This window comes from Dysidea avara, chromosome 1 (assembly GCF_963678975.1).
Source record: "Dysidea avara chromosome 1, odDysAvar1.4, whole genome shotgun sequence".
NCBI classification, from domain to species: domain Eukaryota; kingdom Metazoa; phylum Porifera; class Demospongiae; order Dictyoceratida; family Dysideidae; genus Dysidea; species Dysidea avara.
The window spans coordinates 59,214,905-59,237,695 of record NC_089272.1 but is presented as its reverse complement, the minus strand read 5'-3'; the positions used below and the strand labels follow the sequence as shown (position 1 = coordinate 59,237,695).

The 22,791-nt window shown below is 37.3% G+C and overlaps 1 protein-coding gene across 1 annotated transcript in view; it reads right to left on the bottom strand.

Moving 5' to 3' along the window:
• The window catches only part of LOC136238148 (26S proteasome non-ATPase regulatory subunit 9-like), a 31,497-nt gene extending 11,306 nt beyond the window's left edge, over positions 1–20,191 (bottom strand). The window contains exons 1-3 of the mRNA XM_066028505.1: positions 20,008–20,191; positions 10,685–10,787; positions 8,955–9,050 (exon numbers count right to left, since the gene is read on the bottom strand). Of these exons, the coding sequence (XP_065884577.1) occupies positions 8,955–9,050; positions 10,685–10,787; positions 20,008–20,115 (307 nt within the window). The 5' untranslated portion in view covers positions 20,116–20,191. The remainder of the gene's footprint in view (positions 1–8,954; positions 9,051–10,684; positions 10,788–20,007) is intronic.
• Positions 20,192–22,791: the final 2,600 nt, after the last annotated feature.

The following is a 22,791-nucleotide window of genomic DNA, read 5'->3' as shown; positions in this document are numbered from 1 at the left end:
CATAACAGTCACAGACTTGACACTTGTGTACTGCTAACCCAACCTAAATATTTTATGGGATTTCACAATGACTTAACTATAATAGCAACATACTCCACTGTGCCACAACATCTGGTGTGGTGTCAAGTGGGTATCTGTTATACTGTAATAACCAGTGTAAACTAAGCCACTAGGATGGCAATGGCTTCATATGAAAACTGAGCACATACTTACACTGATAATTTTAGGTGCATGTCACAAATCCAATGAAAATCTTGGCTGTTGCGGAACAAATTTTAAAAGAGGAAACACTGAAAATTTGCCACTGGAGAGCATACACTGTGCAGTATTAAAAATTTACAAACCTAGAGGATTGTATGCCTGAGGCCATACTTACTTGAAAAGTTGTTGCTTACAACAAAATGAGCTGGCTGGTAGACAATAAAAAGAAGAAGCCATTCAGACATTTTGGTTACAAGCCTTAAATTTCAAAATAGTTGATCAGTACAGAAGTCAAGTTTTTAAGAAAATAGTCATAGGTTATGTTGCACTGTCCACACCTATGTTGCACTGTCCACACCTATGTCAAATGCCTTCTAGACTAGCTACTTACAAGCCACACAACAATTACAAACATAGCTAATTGGCAACATACATATGAAAACATTAGAGTTGGGACCATAGCACATCGATAAAAAGTACTGAAACAAGTTGGAGTAGTGCACAATATTGAATAACAGTAAAACGTTATATCCCTACTGTGTTCAAGATACCATAATGGAAATGCGCAGTAGGGATATAACACTTCTTATTGTTTTACTGTGATTTAACATCATGCACTACTCAAGTTTGTTTCAGTACTTTTTATTGATGTGTTATGGTCCTACTCTAATTGAAAATTCTATTTTTTTTGTGTACTTGTTTATGTAGTGAGTTCATTTTTTATAATGATTATATAGAAAATATTCATGCTCAATGTAGACTTAGTTGTTCATTAATAAATTCCTTTTGTTAATGACTACATTTTAAGATGTTTACATGGCAATGAAGCGTTTCAAATTCCTGAGATGATGGGATAAGATGCACTTTAAACCAGCACTTTACTCCAGTGCTTTTAAATTAATCATGTTCACTGTTAAGAAGTTAGTGTACTCAGAAATGTTGTCATACATTCATTTAGCGAAGCAATTTAAGAGAATTCCTTTGAAGCAAGCAGTCAGACAAATTTGTGGTTGAAGCCCTACCTTCTTCAAGCAAATACTCCATACATCATGGAAAGCATTCTATTAATTAACATTGTCATTATAAATGTGTTACAAACTGTAGCAAGTATTGGCTGGCTTATGTAATCACACATACTCATCTTGTTATGCAACAGCTAATTTTATGGTTCTTTCGAGTTGTGTGGCATCTTTCTTAAACAGCCTTCCAAGTCATTGGTTAACATGAATATACTATACATAGTACAGTTGCTTAGCTCCAATTTTTAAGGATTAGAGATGAAGCGGACAAAAGCACCAAACTTTTTCCCTGAACGATAAACATCAATATGGAGAGAAGTTACCTTCAAATGTCATTGTAACCACCAAAACATGAATATATTATCAACTGCTCCATTAGAGAATGTGTAAAATATATGAAAGTTCAACTTGTTTATTCCCATAGTAATTATTGACACTAATTATGTAGCTAATGAATACATTTTTTTTCAAAGTAAAGCAGGAACTACAGTATTTGCCAAACATTGAATAAAATTTTCAGTTTTTGATGATTTTGGGACAGAGTGAACAATGCAACGTTTTATTTTACATCTGAGGATTAAATTTAAAAAAAACAAAAAACGTATATATTTATAATAAATAGCAAGTTTGTATGGTAAAAGATTACCAGCTGCCTATAAACATAAGTTGTATAGTTAGTAGCTAAGTTTTACAGCTCTGGCATCAACTATAAGTACCATTATGCAGTATACATAACTACAATGTCAATAGAAGCCAGTCTAAACTGATAGCCATTCCATTATCAGTGAACTCATGCATACACATTAATAATTGATCTAACATTATGTTTTGTAACATACAGTTATCTCTGTACCAAAACATGTTGCTATATTGAACAAGGAATTCACACCAAGGAATTTTGAATAAACTGCAGCATAAAGCCTTAGTGAAAGTGAACATGATGATAGCTACCTGGAGATAAACAGCAATTGCCAAGAGTCTAACTTTTCACTTCTAGGATACTATCTTGAAAATTTAGGTCTGGCTATTGCTTGAGTTCACAGACAGAAAAACTTCTCTTTGTATATTGAATCTTTGAAAGTGGTTTGAGGAATGTGGCAATTCAAAAAGTTTCTCTGCAATGCCAATTAATTGATCACTGTCATTCAACAGTTAAAGGATCACGTGGAGCTTTAGGACTTACTGAAAATCCATCAGCACTTCAAAAAGTGCATGACAGCTGCACTAGAACAAGTCAGGCTTCTCAAGGCATTTGAATGTGAATTTATGACAGAAGTGTCTGGTAACCAACTTCATCATGAGGATGGCTTATGGGTGCAAAAATCATTCAAAGAGCTACATAGCACAAAGTCTAACTGAAACCATCAAAAACTGGGTATTCTGTTTCTGCAGAACTTCTAGTACTAGATGCAAGAGATTTTCTTAGTGAATCTGTAGTAGCTACTGTTTGGGGTGTGGAGAGACTGGACACAGATTGGTACACTAATCTGTCATCACAGAAAAGACTACTTCAATTCATGCATGAGACAATCAAAAAAGAACACCTTCCATTATTTAGCCATCTAACACACCTAAAGAAAAAAAGCAAGCATCCTGAATATTAACACATGATGTCAGACTCTTTTCTCATTTATACCCCTTTCATATGGTCACTTTAAACCAAGTTGAACCCACATTCAACCTGGGTTAATGCGTTCATATGATCGCCTTAACCAGGTTGAGCCTGGGTTGAACCTTGAAGTCATCATAGCTGAGAAACTCAGGTTGAACCTCGAAGTCATAACCGAAAAGTTGGGTTGAACTCAGTTTATGGCTTTAAAAAAAAGCGAGTTGCGGTTTTTAATAAATACATAAAATGTATAGAAGACGATTATCACTCAATGAATGCCATCATATGATGGTTATTTGTGAACAAAAACCTGGGTTGAAGGTGGGTTATTCAACCGGGGTTGAACCCACTTTTGGGTGGCCATATGAAAAGGGTGATATATATTGTCATGTGACATCAAGACAGTGATATTGCAACATGAAAAGCATCCCAACCACTATCTCTTTCTGACAGTACAATGATTTCTCTTTCACTTGTCCATTGCACCCTTTTCTAGATAAACTGTAAGCATTCACAAGACTTTAATTCAGTGCAAAGGAACGAAATTCACATACAGATTATAAGTATGCAAATAGCTGAACACACAGATCATTGTAGATCATCATCATGAATCTTGAATGCATGTATGTAGTGAGAGGTACAGCCTCTTGCAGTCTTAATATGTGTAAAACATTAAGTTAGGTAATCCAAAGACTGCAGTACAAATTGTTGTCATGCACAGTCATTTATGCGGTGGGCACCATCCTTCATGTGGGGAATGCATCATACAGTTTACAGTGGGTCTAATACAACTACATACATACTCTTTCTGTGGATGTACAGTGATTTGTACCATGTTGTTGATTGTGACCATGCATACTTCTAGTGTCAGTTGTGTAGTTCAGTAGTGATCGTGCTTGACTTTGGAATTGTTCTTATACTTGTTTCTTTGTGTTTAAACTTACCTTTTGTTTTGCATGCAGGTTTACGTGAAGATCTGAAGCACATACAACAAGTGGAAAAGCGAACAGAAACTTTAACTGCATACATTTTTATGCTATGTATTTGTTATTTTGATTGTGCAAATTGCAAGCAAACTTTTTGATATGAAAGGAAACTACAGGTTCTGAAAAAGTAAATTAGAATTGTGATTATACCTGGAAATTTTCTTATAAGGGAAGTACGAATATTCTTCTTGTAGGAAATCACACTACCATAATCTTGTGGTGGATTAACTGGATCTGTGTTTGAAATATTATCTGGCTGGTACATACCTTATGTGTGAAGTATACACTATAGGAAATTTTGTCCTGCATTGCAATAGTAAATTTAAAGGAAATTCCCCTCTATCCTGGAACAGGAATTCTGACAACCATACAAAGGACATGTGGTATGCAAGTACGTACTTTAGGGTTTCAAGTATATTCCCTGGAACAGGACATCCCTAATTCTTACAGTGCAGAGTCTGGCTATATAAGATCACGTATCAGATGGTCAGTATGCATTCAGCAAACGAGATTAGAGAATAACTGGCTGTAGCTTACTCGATTGCTCACTATCAGAGACCATGTTGACAGTGATTTGGTACTTCGTAACACTGATCCTCACTAAGGAACTGGTGATGGCTGACAATGGCCAATCAGAATGTACAGATTTTCAGTTCAATCCCGGGAAGTCTTGTGAGGGAATATATAACGAGACTCCAGAGAGCCAGAACAAACCAGGATATTACTGGATCCTGAGTAGGGAGTACTGTGGAATGACTTATACTGGATCATCTTGTGAGGACATCTACAACAATAATCCTGAAACTGGTAACAAGTCAGGTTACTATCGCATTAATAATAAATGGACCTACTGCAACATGGAGGAAATTAATAAACCTGCAATTACTACTACTACAGTAACCAGCATGCCTACTGAAAACAACACGAATGCTGGTGACTTTATTCCCACATGTGCTGGTGTGGGTGGAGGATGGAAAAGAATTGCTAGCATCAATATCAGTGCAGGAGATGATTGTCCCAGTGGGTGGCGTAAAGATACTTACAAAGGCATAAGCTTTTGTCGAGTGGTCAAAAACCATGGCTACACTTGCTCTTCTGCCAAATTCTCCACTACTGGAACAAGTTACCAGAGGGTGTGTGGTAGAACAAGAGGATACCAGAAGGGAGTATCAGCTGGGTTTTTTGGCTCTCACAATCACTTTGACCTTAGCAGGCGTACAATAGATGGTGAGTACGTTGAAGGACTGTCACTGACTTATGGCAACCCACGTCAACACATTTGGACATATGCTAATGGAAGATATGATGATCTTGCACACCCTTACAACTGTCCATGTGCTGTTGGTGGAGGATTTACCCCTCCCCCTTTTGTGGGAAATAATTATTACTGTGAATCAGGAGCTGCCAATACATTAAATCGTTCTGCCTATTACTTCAATGACCCACTGTGGGACGGATCTGGTTGCATCACTAGTAATTGCTGCAATAACCCCACCCAGCCATGGTTTTACCGTGAATTGAATGGAACAACTACAAGTGATATAGAAGCTAGATTATGTAGATTTGATGGATTTAATTGGGGGTCTACTTTGATTGATCAGTTGGAGATATACATTCAGTAACACTGACAAGATGTACTGGAAATAACAAAACAATGTGTTGACATTACATGTACGTAACATGTGTTCATTTTAGCACATAACATATGTACCACTTTCACACCTCAGATCAAAGGAAAGCCAGAATCTACACATCGCATATTGCACTGGTTCAGGAATGTTAAAGAGATATATGCACTGTATTGAGATATACAGTACATACACACTGTAAACAGTGCACATATCTCATTACGCCAGTGTGGATAATTATTTCTTTTGCACAGTTAGGTGCACATATATCACATTAGCTCATTCCAAGAAATCTTTGCTATCTCTTTTTACTATAATATAGTCACACATCTTGGAAGATTTTTGGTAGTATTGTGAAAGTATTCTGAGGAACCCATTCGACTAAAACAAATATTATAAAGGCAAGTTCTAATGTAATTCAGAAAATTTCCATGCTAATATTTTTTTTTCAAATCGAAATTAAATTTATTGTACTACAAACTTTTCAGTTCTACACCGCAACTATAGTGTAAGATTGTGAGTTACCAATTGTAATTGAGTGCACATATGTGACTAGATTTGACAAAACCAGGCTTCCACACACATCCAATTCTTCCACTTTAACTGCTTGTAACTTGACCACTCAGTATGTTCTTGACCTACAATTTTCACAAAAAAAATTTTAACTACACTATGCAATTATAACAGGTGAAAATTTGAAAGTGATAGCTTACTCCTACATTGAGTTATGGTCCATTAAAATTGCAAATCTGGATGTGTGTGGAAGCCTAGTTTTGTCAAATTCAGTCACAAATATTGCTACATTTGTATAACCACACTTGATAGCTACAGTATCAGTTAGAGAGTAACTCTAAGTGCCACAAGCATATTCTATGTAGCTACAGCTATATTACGCAGCTATATACCTATCAGATTGCAAGTCAGGACACTGAGGACAGCCAGCTGGAGATTCAGTTTTGTATATACGTACATAGCTATATCTGCCATGTAGCTATGTAGCTGTTATGTTAAATAAACTGAAAGGATTGCTGCAACAATATATTTAATATTTCTCCTATAATTGGTACATCTAACACCAAGACAGCACCACAATTTTGTAATATAGAGTGTGCAGAATACCTGTGGTAAGCCACGAATCAGTGGGCATGTCTTGCACTTGTGATGATTTGCACTTGTGATGATTCACAATGGCATTGTCAGTTGGTGGGTGCCCTTTGCTGTCAAGTTTATTTTCATGAGGTACGTAGGCCCTATCAGAGCAAATAACTCCAAAACAACATCCTACATAGGTGATCAAAATTGTCTCCACAGTCCTATGGATTGATTTCTTCAGAGGATTATTGTGGATCGGAAATATGGCACAAACATCGCTTTTATACCATGTTGTAATGATAGATCGTTGATAATTAATCCATACAGCTGGTATGAATAATGAAACTAGGTCCAAATAAAAGTTTCAAAGGCCTAAGTAGCACAGCTGGCATTTTATTATAGTAGAATGGTACTGATTAAATTCCCCTGTACCTCAGGATAGGATGGGAACCGGCACCTTGACAACTACAAGGGTATAAAGAAGCAAACAGGTGGCTGAAAACTGTACAGAACCACCTAAATTATGTAATATAATTTATTCATGATTATTATATAAAGTCATATAGTGAAATTCACAACAGGTGGCTCTGTACAGTTTTCATAAGGTTTCAACAGTGCTATGTAAGCAGTAATAAGGCTTAACTATAATCATTATACTGTGGTTGACCACCAGTTCCTGTGATTTGCAAATGAATATAATTATATGTGTATGTACCATGTGCCAATATTACAAGCCTTGGAACAATAATGAACTATAGTTTGCTTTGAAGGGCCAAATTTCAAACGCAAGCCACATGCATCCCAGAGAGTTCCTGTTTGTTGCAAAGAAAATTCTTCATTGATTTTTGCTATTACAAGATAATTCATGGTGATAGCTGGCTTGTTGCAGACCCTGTAATCATGAAGTCATACGGAAACTGTACCAAGCCACCTTAAACATCCTATCAAAGTTGTTTCAATGTCCTGTCCCTTTTTGGTCACTGTATAAACTCCCAGTCAAACTTTTCATATGCTTGTGTCATCGCACTTACGTTTGAACTCTTAGCACAGCAATGCCTTGTAGCTGTTGTTCTTAGTGTCCACTACTGAAATTCAATATATATACAATCATGAAGCAACTTGAAGTCAGCAGTTTCCCACACATGTAGGCCATGTGTACCATGGGTCCTCGTGCTTTGTCTGGTATATATGCACTCATGCCTGCGGTATAATAGCTATTACCCGTATACTTGCAACAATGTCACAATATTGTTCTGGTCCAAGAAAACAATTCATGTATGTAGCTATTTTTATAATTAGGAGGAAGGGGCACTCAACAACAAATTTACACATGAGTTTCATCATAATATACAGTTAGAGGTGCACCAATATTGATATCGGTATCGGTACCAATATCGCGACCGGTGAAAAGTTGACTTTTTAGCAAGTATGAGCAGATAGTACGATTTGGTACCACAATGGTTGAAGTGTGAGTCTTACATTACAAAGGTTTTCATGATGGCCAGGGTTCAACTCCTGACTTGAACATACTTTTCTTTTCTTTTTTTACGCACACACTTTTTCATCACTACTTTTTTCACAATTCATTTTTTTTTCTTTACATACGTTTTAGTGACCACCTTTTAAGCTTTTTGCCACATTTTTAATATACATTGTAGTGTCTATACTGAAAACCTTTTATGTTCGGATATCAGTATCAGTATCAGAATGGTAATTTTTGTAGCCAATATATTATCGGTTATCAGTACATTGGAAAACTTCCATATTGGTGCACCTCTACATACAGTACATATGTGACTATCGCTTTCCTATTACGTATAAATGTACAGTACATATGTACCGTGTACACATACCAAAGCAGTTACAGAGCACTTAGAAAGCAATGCTACAGGTGTTTATAATTAATTCCACCATATGGTGGTTGTGGCGGTGAGAGGGTTAATATTTAAAAAATAAAAATCCATCTACCCATGTTGCTATTTTTTGAGTGTTGGAGGATGAGAAATCAATAACAAAGTTTATGCAGCCTCATCATGCAACATAGCACCATTTGTATTATACAACCAGCTGGACAATACGAATAAATGTTTGGCATTCATGTATGCAACAAAAATGGATAAATGGCTGTAAAGCATTTAATATTCTAAAAAGAAACATTTATGAAACAGCTAGTCTCATACAGTCTCTATGGTATTGCAAAAAGCCAGGCACTGTAAATATACATGTATACATGAATACAACAGTACACATTCAGAACTGATGTATGTACGTGTAATCGACGTGTGTAGCAGATCCCTACCTACAGTAGCTGCACTAATTCCATAAATTTATGGCTTTAATAATAAAGTATGTTTCTATTACCCGGGTCTGTTTACATACATAACAACAAGAGCAATAACAAATTTAACAATCTGTTTACCTTCCGATGCCACTCTATGTCTACGTGCCTCTTCATGTAGTTGATGAATCTTCTCCTCAATCAGTTTCATTATTGACTTGTGATCATTCTGCAACCCTGTAAAGATAACAGAATGAAAATCAACTCTTACATACAGTATCCAATTTATGCACAATAAATACATACCTAAGTTACATGTATTCAAACTCCTAAGGGCACTACTGTACCTATGCATAGTGTTTAGATTACTGGATTCTTATCAGGTGTAGTGCCAGCTTTGTTAAATCAAAATAAATAATTAAAGAGTAAGCAAAATTTAAGCCTAAAATGAGGTGTATTACTAGCAACGTCTAGTGACCAAACTGCATAAACAGTCCTTTCCAACATAAAATTGCTTTTCCCAAGCCTTAAATGTGTTAAGTGCCTCTAAAAATAATTATCGATTGACTTCTGCAAGTGTTCGATGATGCATCAAATCTGTTTGTATAGACTTAGAGTGCATGGTACAATTTAACTGTGAAACGGTTTAATTAGGATGTTAAAATAGCTGTAGTTAGAATGAACCCTGCCTTTTCTGCCTTTGAGTTGGAAACCAGTCAGCAAATTTTCTAGAACCGCCCCAGCTTCTTATTGCTTTACAGTTATTGGGCATTATGCACTACTTACTACAGCTAGTTTCAGTACTTTTTATTGGGGTGCTACATTGCCTCTACTCTATTAGCAGTTGTAAATATTAACAGTCGTTCTTGACTGTATATGAAGCCATCATATACACCAACAGTCTTTATTTGGATGCTAACCAGTTATATCACAGTAGTCCTAAAATATGAACACTCGTCCTCAGCTTTGCCTTGACAACTAAAGTTATTCTACTCCTGCTTTGACATATCTATAACTTATCTGAGTATAAGTATGTGGCTTATATCCAAGTAAAATGAAAAGGGTTTCTGAAAATGTTATAGAGTCGGGTTATTAAACACACTTGTCTATTGTTTGTTAAGTACATATACATTTCTTGTGATTAGCCATGACTGATAAGCACACACGGTCCAATGCAAGGCTTAACATAAGACAGAGTTACACATGGGATAGCAAAACTGGAAAATTGATGTCACTGTAAGTCTCCCTTATACAGCAAATCAGCCTTCTGGATAGTGATAATCTTGTTTGTCACGAAGGATTTCACCAAGAAATGGAGTTAAATATCCTTATACACTGGCGTGGTGACCACAAACTACTGTATTGTTACAAAATATTGTTAAATGCACCATAATTATTCATTAGGCGCATGCGCCTAACAGATAGTATGATTTCTACAAAAGTTTTCTCCAGAAATTATAAGCGCATGAGCTTAACAACCCGACTCTATGGTAAAAATTCAATATTGCTAAGGAATCAAAAATGCGGTCTGGTGACATTTCCCAAATAAATTTAAGATGATGCTTTAAACTGCGAAATAAAAATTAGTAACAAAAGTTGTAGCTTTGCATTTTCAACATACAGTGATTCTGATAAACATACACACCTAGAGACATATTATTGAAAACCATTTCTTCATAATGTTTCTCCAACCATTTGATTGCATGGTCCTATACATAACACTACAATGTATCAGTGTGTGATCTGTGCCAGTCAGCTAGCACAGGTATTAGGTGCAAACTGAAAACCTACTTATGTATCTTAGCATTTAACTGAACACTACATACATGTTAGATAAGCAATTAAATAATAATAAAAATAAAATCACTCACTTATCACTTTATTTCTTGCCATCCTGACAGCATAAATGTCGATATCATCTCTGGGGTATCCATCCTTGTCAACTAGTGAACCAGTGGTACCCACCTGACCTTGCTGTAACCATAGTAACAAACAAGCAACAGTAAACACAGGTTGTCAATGTGTAACCCTCATTGAATACCTTAAAATTGAAGATGACTGTTCAAACAGAGTATTTAATTGTTGTACGTATGTTCTATTAGAGTAGCTGAATGGAACTGTAAATAAATGAATGGTATCCAAACATTCACTTATTGGGACATTATCATTACCTGAGACTACTCAGGGTTTATATAACCGGCGCCTATATGTAGTACTATAATTGTGATACATTACTCCCAAAACACTCTAATAGAGCAGTCAGGATAAGACAGAAATCCAGAAATCTCTATCAGAGAGCCTGTAAAATATGCAGTGAGAAACTTCTAACAGTTTGACATACATATCAGTATGCAAAGAGATGAAATGATATATCGATAAACCACCATATCACACAGTTACTGTATATAGTACCAGTCTCTTCAACAAATTGTATGCAGTATGATCTAGCAGTATGATCTAGTGTATGTGTTACACATGAATAAACATTTAAAAATTGCAATGCAAATTCCACCAATTATATAGTACTACTGAACTGTATTGCAGGAATTTTCTCAGATTCCCGAATATTAGACACAGTATTTACCTAAACAATCTAATAGAGCAGTCAGGCTAAGGCTGTATTAACTATGTATTAGTATATATTGTACTTTGCGTGGGAGGATCAAAGCAATGCCACATATCGTATTCTCCATACAGTACTAATCAACTGCATAACTGTACTGTCCGAGTCATACAGTACAGTTATGCGCTTAATTGGGCAAATACAGCACACTTGGGAAAATACAGTACAGTTATGAGAATTATTTTAGCACTGTAAATCGCTAAAACCAGCCAAACTAATCCTACGAGTTCGTTCTACAGCTAGGAATAGATTGTATACACACTTACTGATCGTCTGATCACGAAGCTTTTAAACACGACTCCACTAAGACGGTATGATTGACCACGTGCGTGACATTGTAAATCGCTAAAACAGCCAAACTTTTTTATTTTTTTATTTTAAAAACAGCCAAACTAATCATATTAGTCCGTTCTACTACTAGAAATAGATTATATGAACACTTACTGATATCCTTATCACCGAAAATCGCAGCGGTTTGAGTACTAGAGAAAATTGCTCCGAGCCAGACGCAACCAGGAAGTACAATATAACACTTAAAGCACCGCCTTGCTTGTGTGTACGAACAATACAGTACTCGGGGGTGTCTCGAGGCAAACACAGCACTTGGCTTTGCCTCGAGCTCTATTAGCCTCTCAACACACACCCTCGTACTGTATTTTCCGTACACACGCGCGGCGGTGCTTTAACTCTAACGTAAAGAGATGAAATGATACGCAGTATCAATACACCACCATATCATCAAAAGACAAATCTCAACACATTGTGTACTGTATGATCGAGTGTATTGACATAATCATTACACATGAAAAAAGATTTTAAAATTGCAATGCAAATGCCAACAATTGTAAAGTGTTAATAATAAATACTTTAGGTTTAAGGAAGAAAATCCATCCCTCCTGGAGGAAGACTGAGTGCGGCCCCGACTAGACATTGGGTGACCTGCAGTTCGAATCCTGGGGTTGGAGGGATTTTTTTCCTTACTTTGGCCCCTTTTCTGTTACACCTTTCCAGCTATAAGTCATTAAGTCTAAGTCCTTGAAATTAGGTTAGGCAATCCTAAGGCTGCAGCACATGTTGCTGTAGACCTTCAGTGCTGGTCACTGTAAAGTGTTAATAATAATAATTATACAGTATGACCTAACTGGAGGAAGACTGAGTGTGGCCCCGACTAGACATTGAGTGATCTGCAGTTCAAATCCTGGGGTAGGAGGGATCTTTTTCCTTACTTTGGCCCCTTTTCTGTTATACCTTATCAGTCACTAACAGGGGCGTAGGAAGATATTTAACTTATGGGTGCCCAGTGGTAAGGCTGAAGACCAAAAAAAAAAAAATGGTCGCGACTGCTTTATTAGACTTAGGCCTAATGACTTGACAGCAGCATCTTGATCTTTTCAGTATATGTAGTACAGTGTGCTGTCACCCGTTAGTTACGCAACCGAAAATATTTATGGGTGCCCAAGGACCCATGGCACCCATGCTTCCTACACCCCTGACTAAGTCAAGTCACTAGGTCAAGTCATTAGGTCTAAGTCCTTGAAATTAGGTTAGGTAATCCTAAGGCTGCAGCACATGTTGCTGTCAGACCTTCGGTGCTGATCACTGTAATGTGTTAATAATAATAATAAAACTGTATTGCAGGAATTTCCCTAGGCTCCCAAATTGATGTGCATGTAGATATACCGTACTTTAGGTACAGCATTTGCCTCACAAGTCATATACGTAAGTGTATCAGGTGGACAGATACCTGGCAAATGAAGTTAAACATTGAAAAATGTGTGACAATGACTTGACCTGCCTCTACCCCCACATTCCTAAACACTCATTAGACATTACAGACCTACCTATGACATGGTCCCATCATATCCAACTCAAGGCAATCAAAGTCCTAAGTCTTATTAAACACACGTTACACAATTTAAATACACCAAAGAAGTTAAAGAAACTGCCTACATCACCCTTGTAAGACCAGCTCTGAATATGTGGGACTCTCACCACCAATTTTAATTGATAGCACCAATGTAGAGTTGCTAGATAGGTTATGGAAACTATCGTTTGACTAGCAGTATATTTGAAATGATGTCGTCCGTACAAAAAACGCCTTCAATAGAACTATGTCACCTATACAACAGACTAGCCGTGTTTTATAATTACTACTTTACCCTATCATTACATTAAGTTTGATGTATACATATGAATTGTACATTGAATACTGGAGCTGTGATGTTTCTTCCCCCTGGGATAAAGCTGTCTATCCCAGTAGCAAATCAATTAATCAATCAATCAATCAATCAATCAATAAATCAATCAATCAAATATCAGCTCTAGTGTTAAATGTAAAACAGAAACACTAGTACTGAATAAACTGCCAAAACTTGCCAGTGCAGAGCAATCACACTTGTAAACCATAGAGCTATTGTAGTATACGTATATTTTAACTTGAAAATGAAAGTAGGGACCTATGAGACAAAATTATATGAATGATGCAGTGCTCCCAATAAGAATTCTTAAGTGACAGGAAAAAATGTCCTGACAACATGTCCTGACAAAAGTAAACTTGTCCAGACATACTTACACTTTGTACGGACACAAGTGGCCTATAACACTGCCTGTAGTTGGCATTCCCTGATGTAAGGCACTCTGGCTGTAGGTAGTGCTGCGGATAGTATTCTTGAAGCACTATTAAAGTGATTTTGTGAGGTTTCTGTACAGGAGAGGGGTTGGCAATAGGTATATTTGTGGCTACTCCCTTGGGTGGCTTGAAACTTTACTCTCTTAACAACCAAGAGACAGCTATTATTGGTAAAGTAAACAATCAACCAAATATGCACACCGTAAGGCTGGGCTCTTTTGATTGGACATTATGTCCTGTCAAATACAATTATGATTAGACATTGGCTAATTTGTCCAAAATTGTCCGTTGTCCGACTGTTATCAGGAGCACTGATGATGGTAATAATTCTGTTGGAAAATCCCTACATTGGCATGTCAACCCCAAAATAGGGATTTTCCCACAGAGCTATGTTGAAACATCATATTCACATAATCTTGTCTCATTAGTTTTATCATTTAAATCCCTACTTCATTTTTGAATTGAAGAATTGTCATGAAATACACATACAGTATGAATGAATAGTGTGAACACAGACCTAAACTTGGTAAGAATATAGCTAGCATCCTTTAATCGAGATTCTGCCTCTTATTCTTTATTAAGTGTATAAGTCCCTCCAAACATTTTTACAAATAATTACCCACAATTTGTCATATGAAGAAGCTTGCAAACATTTGCTTTGTTCAGTGGTAAAAATACCAGCTGGAATAGATACATATGTCCAATACATTTGTATTGAAAAATTATTAACAACAAAATTAATTATTGTGTACCTCGAGTCTGCTTAGCAACTTTCCGGGTGTGTGACATGTAGAGCAATTACTCTCTGCAAGCACAATGATACTAGAAGAAGCCCAATTCATGGAATTTTGGCATGGCAAAAAGGCCTAAACCAATGCAGTGTAGCAAATTCCCCCATACATTTTGTATTCTGCATTTCTGATCATTTAATAAATGGTGTAATAACCCATGACACATGATAGAGACCTCAGATCCCAGACTACATTTAAAATGAGCAGTGAATGGTGGTTTAAATGAGCTATAGCAGAAGGAAATCAGAGGAAATTAAAATTCGTCATTTTGAGGTTAAAAATCACTTTCTTGTTCTATGACAAATCCAATGGCAGATATTTGGTAAGGAACACTCCGATGGCTTTCTAACCCTTTGGCACCCATTATCCCTCACTATACTGAAACAAAAGTATTTTGAACCAGCTACACAGGTTAGTTTGTGTTTCGTCAAAATTTTCCTGTCAAATTTTTATGCTGTACAGTAGACTGATAAGCAAAAAGGGACCTAAATATGAGTTTCTGCAACCTGCACAGTAATCAACACCTCAGCAATTGGCACAACAACATACAGTGTGGGTCAAAAAAATTTTTCTTATGTAAGGTATTAGCTAATTTTACGACTAGGGCTGCTTACCTCTTGGCTTAACATTTATAAACAGGCGGTAAATTCATAGATTATATATATATATATATATATATATATATCCTACCCGGATCATTCCTCTACTCAGTGCCCTCTTTCGTCACAAAGGGGTTAAGAGCAGCTGTTGTCCAGATGCATAACAGGGATCCCACAAGCTCCTGCTCCTAAAGTGGCTTTCACTGAACCCAAGTAGGGAATATACAATCTATGGTAAACTCTACCCAAGTTTTGTAACGTAGTACTGGAAAACACTGGCTGTCGCAAAGACCTCGCAAAGAATAAAGTAACCGGATAATTTAGTAACTTGAAGGGTATTCACGGTAGAATCGTTCCGAGAACGTTAAGTACCATGAGCTAAATACTCACGTGATCGATCGTTTGCGCGAAATTTGCTCTTCATTCTCAACTCGTCAAATCGACTCCTAAGCTCTCCAGCTGTTGTACCGTGGCGATTTTAACGGTACCACCAAAGGCCAGTTGTTTGTTATTGCAGTACATGCGTTTGTCTCTGTTTGTTTTTGGTCATAGTGGGCATTAATTAGAACAACATCGCTGAGATGGCTAGCCAAACCTCAATCATCAAACGCAAGCTACCAGAAGACACCTCACCTCCCAAAAGAGATAGTAAGAAAACTAAACAAGCCCCACAAGTCGAGAAATGTGTTACTTGTAAAAAAGAAGCTAAGAAAGATGCTGTACAATGTCAGTGGTGCTGTAAGTGGGAACACAGAATATGTGCAGGTCTAACTCAAAACGAGTATAACATTTTGAGTGGTAGCAGTGGGAAAATTATGTTTTTCTGTACGTTATGCTATACAAAAGTTGCTTTCGCACTGAAAGTAGATTCTGGTACATCCGCACTCCAACAGGAGCAGCAGAATGTCAATGCAAGGCTTGAAGCAGTAGAAGAAAAACTCACTGGAATTGTGGAGGGAATAAATGAACAATTAGAGAATTACAACAAACCCTTGTCAAAGATAACCCCTGACCCCAGTGATGAAGAATCTATTGCCCACTTGACTTCTTCTATCATTTCTGAGCAGAAAGAAAAAGAAAAAAGACAGCTTAATCTAATTTTGCACAATATAGAAGAATCAAAGGAAGAAGACCCACAAACCAGAAAGAGAGATGATATTAAAACAGCTACATCATTGTTTACCGAAAGTTTAGGAGTGGAAACCTTAGTTACTAATGCTATCAGAATCGGAAAGAAAGGTGGTAGAGCCCGCTTACTCAAAGTCACCGTTTCCAACCTCCAAGATAAAGTTGCAATTTTGAGAAACAAGTCTAAACTTAAGAATGGAAATAATTTAAACCAAGAAAAGCCAGTTTACGTATCTGCTGACTGCACGCCACTTGAACAAAAGAAGAACAAAATGTTAAGAAACCAACTAAATGAGATGAACAAAGATGGTAAGAATTACATAATAAAAAACGGCACAATAGTGCCGAGGAGACCATAATTACTAGCAACTCACTCCCCAGCACTGATAATCCCACCCTAAATGATTCTAATTACACATGCACAAACAACAACAAATCTGAGCTGAGAGTACTTAGTTTTAATTGCTGCAGTCTAAGGAGCTTAAACAAAAGAGGGAGGCTCCAAACTTTAATTTTTGAAAACCGACCCCATATTATAATAGGATGTGAGTCACACCTAGATGAAACCTACTCCACTGCTGAAATATTTCCTAACGATTTCTCTGTGATAAGGAAAGACCGAACCTCTGGAGGAGGAGGGGTATTTCTCGCCTTTACAAAAAACTTGAAATTCACAGAACAACCCAACTTATCACAAAATGCTGAAATGATATGGGCTGAAATTTACCCAGTCTCTAATGAGCCATGCCTTGTTTGCTCATTTTACCGGCCACCTGATGCTCTAAGCAACCCTATCCTAAGTTTGAAAGAGGCCCTTCAACACATCAGTAGAACTAAAGGAAACCAATCTAATATTATACTAGCAGGGGACTTTAACTTTCCTAGTATAGAATGGAGTGACGGAATCGGTCATGTTAAACCTGGACCAACATATGGAGCAGAAGTGAATAACCTGTTTGTTGACGTAATTAATGATTTCAGCTTGGAACAACAGATACTTGAACCTACGAGAAACGATAACGTATTGGACTTAGTCCTGACAACATCACCATACCTTATTGACTACATCAAGGTTGTACCTGGAATGTCAGACCATGAAGCAGTTACTTTTACATTGTATACAACTTGCGATGCACCTAATAACAATCCGCACAGAACTTACCTTTTTCACAAAGCAAACACAGAATCAATGCTAGAAGATGTTAGAGCTTTTAAAGACCTGTTCTTCCAGAGTGATCCCTACAAAAGACCTGTTGAAAATAACTGGAATAATTTCAAAGATATGATTTTTGAAATGACGAACAGGCACGTTCCATCAAGAATGGTCAAGAATCGCAAAGAAGCTCCATGGCTAAATCGAGAAATTAAACGTAAGATATCTAAAAGGCGTAGATTGTACAACAAAGCTAAGGCTACACAAAATGAAAACGACTGGAAAGCGTACAGGAAGCTAAGGAACGAAGTTAACAGTTTAGTTGATAAAGCTCATAACAATTACTGTAAATACCTATTTGACGACTCCCACTGCAACAACAGAAAACGATTTTGGTCATTAATCAAGAACTTAAAGAAAGACCATCCAAACGTTACCACCTTAGAAAGTAATGACTCCCTGCTTACTTCTTCTGTTGACATTGCTAATGCATTTAATGATCAGTTCTACACTTTTTTTACTGACGAAGATAACGAAACTCCAAATCTGGACATTCCTACGTATCCCATTTGTGACCACATTATATTTTCAACCGAAGGAATTGAAAACTTACTTCAACAATTGGATACTAGCAAGGCTCCAGGTCCTGATGGGATTCCTACGCAAATACTGAAATTATGCAGAGCTGAAATTGCACCTATACTCCAGGTAATTTTTACCCAATCTTTTACCACCAACAATCTTCCAACTGACTGGCTAACAGCAAATGTTGTCCCTGTACATAAGAAAGGCAACCGAAACTCAGCTAATAATTATCGACCAATTTCTCTTACCTCTACCTGTTGCAAGGTAATGGAACATATTGTTTTTCACTCAATTATGAATCATGTAGACCAAAATAATATCCTCAATAATTGCCAACACGGTTTTAGGCCTAAGTACTCATGTCAATCCCAACTAGTAATGCTAACAGAGGAAATCTTAAAGGTAATGGACCAACAGAAACAAATAGATCTAATTTTATTAGATTTCTCAAAAGCTTTTGACTCAGTTCCTCATAAACGATTATTACAGAAACTATCACACTATGGAATACAAGGAGACCTTCATCAATGGATTAAGGCTTGGCTAACACAACGCAAACAAAGAGTAGTGCTAAATAATGTAACTTCCAGGTTTGTTCCAGTAAAGTCAGGTGTCCCACAAGGCACTGTACTTGGGCCATTAATGTTCCTACTTTACATCAATGACATATCTACAAATATCAACTCCTCGATTCGTCTCTTTGCCGATGACTGTATTATTTACAGAATTATTGATTCAGAAGAAGACAATAGCATCCTACAACAAGATCTAAATAAAGTCTTCCACTGGGCTAAAACTTGGCAAATGAAACTAAATGTTGAAAAGTGTGTTTTTCTACGTTGTTCAAGAAGCAAAACTCCCATGCTCACCACCTACAGCATTGACAATAAAGCTCTGGAACTGAAGAGTCAGCATCCATATCTAGGGGTCATATTCCACCAATCAATGTCTTGGTCCCACCACATCGATCATCTTTGCGGCAAAGCAACTAAAAGTCTCAACTTTCTTAAACGTAATATAAGTAAATGCTCCAAAGAAGTTAAGATAACAGCCTATTTAACATCAATACGTCCTCTGCTGGAATATGCTAGTTGTGTCTGGGACCCTCACCAGCTATACTTAATCAATACTTTAGAGAAGGTACAACGTCGTGCTGCAAGATGGGTAGCATCGGATTACAATCCAATGAGTAGTGTCACTTACCTGTTGGATCAACTGCATTGGAAGAGCCTACAGAGCAGAAGATGTATTGATCGTTTGAACTTACTATATAGAGTATTACATCACGCTTTGCCATCTATCCAGCTCCCTGAGTATTTCAAGCCTACTTCATATCCAACTAGATTGCATCACCAATACAGATATATAATTCCTCCAACTAGAACACTTGCTTACCAACAGAGTTACTTTCCAAGAACTATCAAGCAATGGAATAACCTCCCTAATCACATCATCGATACAGAGTCACTAGAACAGTTTAATAATTGTATTTTTGGACTAGATTTGTTGTAATTAACCCCCTTTTTGTTTTGAGGGTCCCCCCCCCTCCTGGATGTAACCAGCACTGAGTGCTGTCTTTCCAGTATCTAATCATAATCATAATCATAATCATAACCAACAAGTTCGATGTAGTCTACGCATTTAAAACCATAGATTTACATATGATCTATGTTAAAATAAGCTTACATTTTCTAGTTCTTCGTGGAGGGATTTAATTTCTTCTTCTATGCCATCCTTTTTGTCCATTAGCTCTTGGGCAGTTAGTCCCTTCCATTCTTCTATATCTGGCTCCATTTCGACGATGATAAGACAAACGACTCAGCAATAAAATAATCTCAGTTTACATCAATTGTGGGAATCACTAAACTGAGATATAATATTATCGATTGTGGTATATATGTTGCTCGCGATGATAGTGGATCCACGGCCGGTATTTTATTGTAATTAAGTTACTACACTTGTCTAGCTGTGTGCGTGTTTAACTGTATCAGTGTGTATGTAGTCTCGTCTCCCCTTTCTCCGTGGGGCGCTTAAACATTTTAAGCGCCCTATGAAAGATTATAAATCTCTAATTGATAAGCACCACCGGCGAGGACATCACAGGCCTGCCAACCTAGAGAACAGAAAAACCTTGAGACTTGGTCTTGACACCCAGAATGGACTACTGTATCTGCACAGGCAGACACAGCAAGTTGCAACAGCCCCCATGTCCAAACAATGGGCAGATAGGCCACCTTTACCATGCAACACATATACACATGCCCATCTTCATATGGGCATCAGTATAACATTTAAAACATGTTTTGCATCACTAATCTATGCACGGAATATCTAGACCTGCAGTAAATGTGTGCACAAGTCTTATTTCACCAGCTAGCTAAATGTACTTACTCAGAAGTCACCGTGTTGAAAGTGAAACAGTTACTCTTTTATTCAGTGCTGTGAAGTTGTAGCACATAACTGGACTATGGAACATTCTTGATATAAGCCACTAGGTGCTTATAATATCACTTGATGACTTTGTGAAGATGTGTCAATTTCATCCTAGAGGCTGAAAGCAAATAAAATACTCCAGATACATAGTACATACCATTTGTATAGGCTACAAACTCAGCCGGGAAAGCAGGTACTCTTGTGTGACGTGTAAACCAAGTGCTTCAGGGTTAGTATTCTGATCAGAGTTCTGACTGCTTAAAATCAACTCCAGATCTTGCTCCAAATACTTTCCAGTGTATTGGTATTAAATAGAAGGCCGAAGAAAAATCCTTTCCACAATGCCCGCCTTTATAATCATGTGGTTTTGCCTCTATTATTAGTTGTACCACAATTATGTACCCAGGGAAATTCCCTGAAAACTGGAAATGGCTAGGAAAGGGCATTCTGAGTGCTTTGACTCTGACCTGAGCTTGAAAGTGAAAGAAATCATGAGTTTTACGGTGATGATCTGTGAGAATTGGTAGCTTAACTAAAAATCCATGAGTTTAGAGCTACTGCTTGTGAGACTTTGAGCTTGCATGGTAGTGAAATTGTGAGTCTCACGGTAAATCCGTGTGGGTTGGCAGGCCTGACATCAGCATTCTATATATATCAGGGCAGTTATGTTTACAAGAATTCAAGTGGCCTTCTAGACGCTCCTTTTGTGTTAGTTTAGTCCTAGATAGTATAATCTAATCAAAAACAGCCAAGCTGTAAAAAAAGGTGCGGCCCCCAAAAAGGCCATGGTGAAAAAAGATGTGAAATCCAAGGTGGCAGCCAACAAATGGCTGTGATGGTAGGTTAATGGTTACATTTTAATAACGACAATTCAGGTGAATTTTGTGCCGCTTGGTCTTGGCACCAAATTCACCTGAATTGTTGTTATTAAAATGTAACCATTAACCTACCATCACAGCCATTTCTTGGCCGCCACCTTGGATTTCACATCTTTTTTCACCATGGCCTTTTTGGGGGCCGCACCTTTTTTTACAGCTTGGCTGTTTTTGATTAGATATCACTTCTTTTTGTATTTGTATACTGCAAAGCCGGCCTATGGCTGGCTTTGGGGCTTTTTAACCCATGTGTTTTTTTCTTTACTACAGGAAGAAGAAAAGAACTTAAAGAAGAATTTTGTACTTCAATTATTTTTGATTTTATTAGTAATTATACAAATTATATACATATATTTATTACATGCCCATTATGCCCCACAGGATATTTTTTTGCAGCTGATCTCTCTACTGGGTGACTTGAAATGTAGCTGAACTATATACAGGAAGATTTCTTTGTAGCTGAACTCTCTACAAGGTAACCTCTTCTAGCTGGTCTCTCTACAGGGTATTTTGTTTCTAGCTGAACTCCCTACAGGTGATTTGTTTGCAGCTAAACTCTCTACATGGTGGTGTCTTTGTAGCCGAACTCTCTACATGATGGTTTCTTTGTAGCTGAACTCTCTATAAGGTGACTTCGTCTAGCTGAACTCTCTACAGGGTGATTTTTTTGTAGCTGAACTCTCTGCAGGGTGATTTGTTTGCAGCTGAACTGTCTACATGATGGTTTCTTTGTAGCTGAACTCTCTACAAGGTGACTTTGTCCAGCTGATCTCTCTACGGGGTGATTTGTTTCTAGCTGAACTCTCTACAGGTGATTTGTTTGCAGCTTAACTCTCTACATGGTGGTTTCTTTGTAGCTGAACTCCCTACATGATGGTTTCTTTGTAGCTGAACTCTCTACAAGGTAACTTCTTCTCTACAGGGTGATTTGTTGTAGTTGAATTCTCTACAAGGTGGTTTGTATGAGGCTGAACTCTCTACATGGCGGTTTCATTGTAACTGAATTCTCTACAGAGTGATTTGTTTGCAGCTGAACTCTCTACATGATGGTTTCTTTGTAACTGAACACTCTACAAGGTGACTTCTTCTAGCTGATCTTTCTACAGGGTGAATTGTTGTAGCTGAACTATCTACAAGGTAACTTCTTCTCTATACAGGGTGA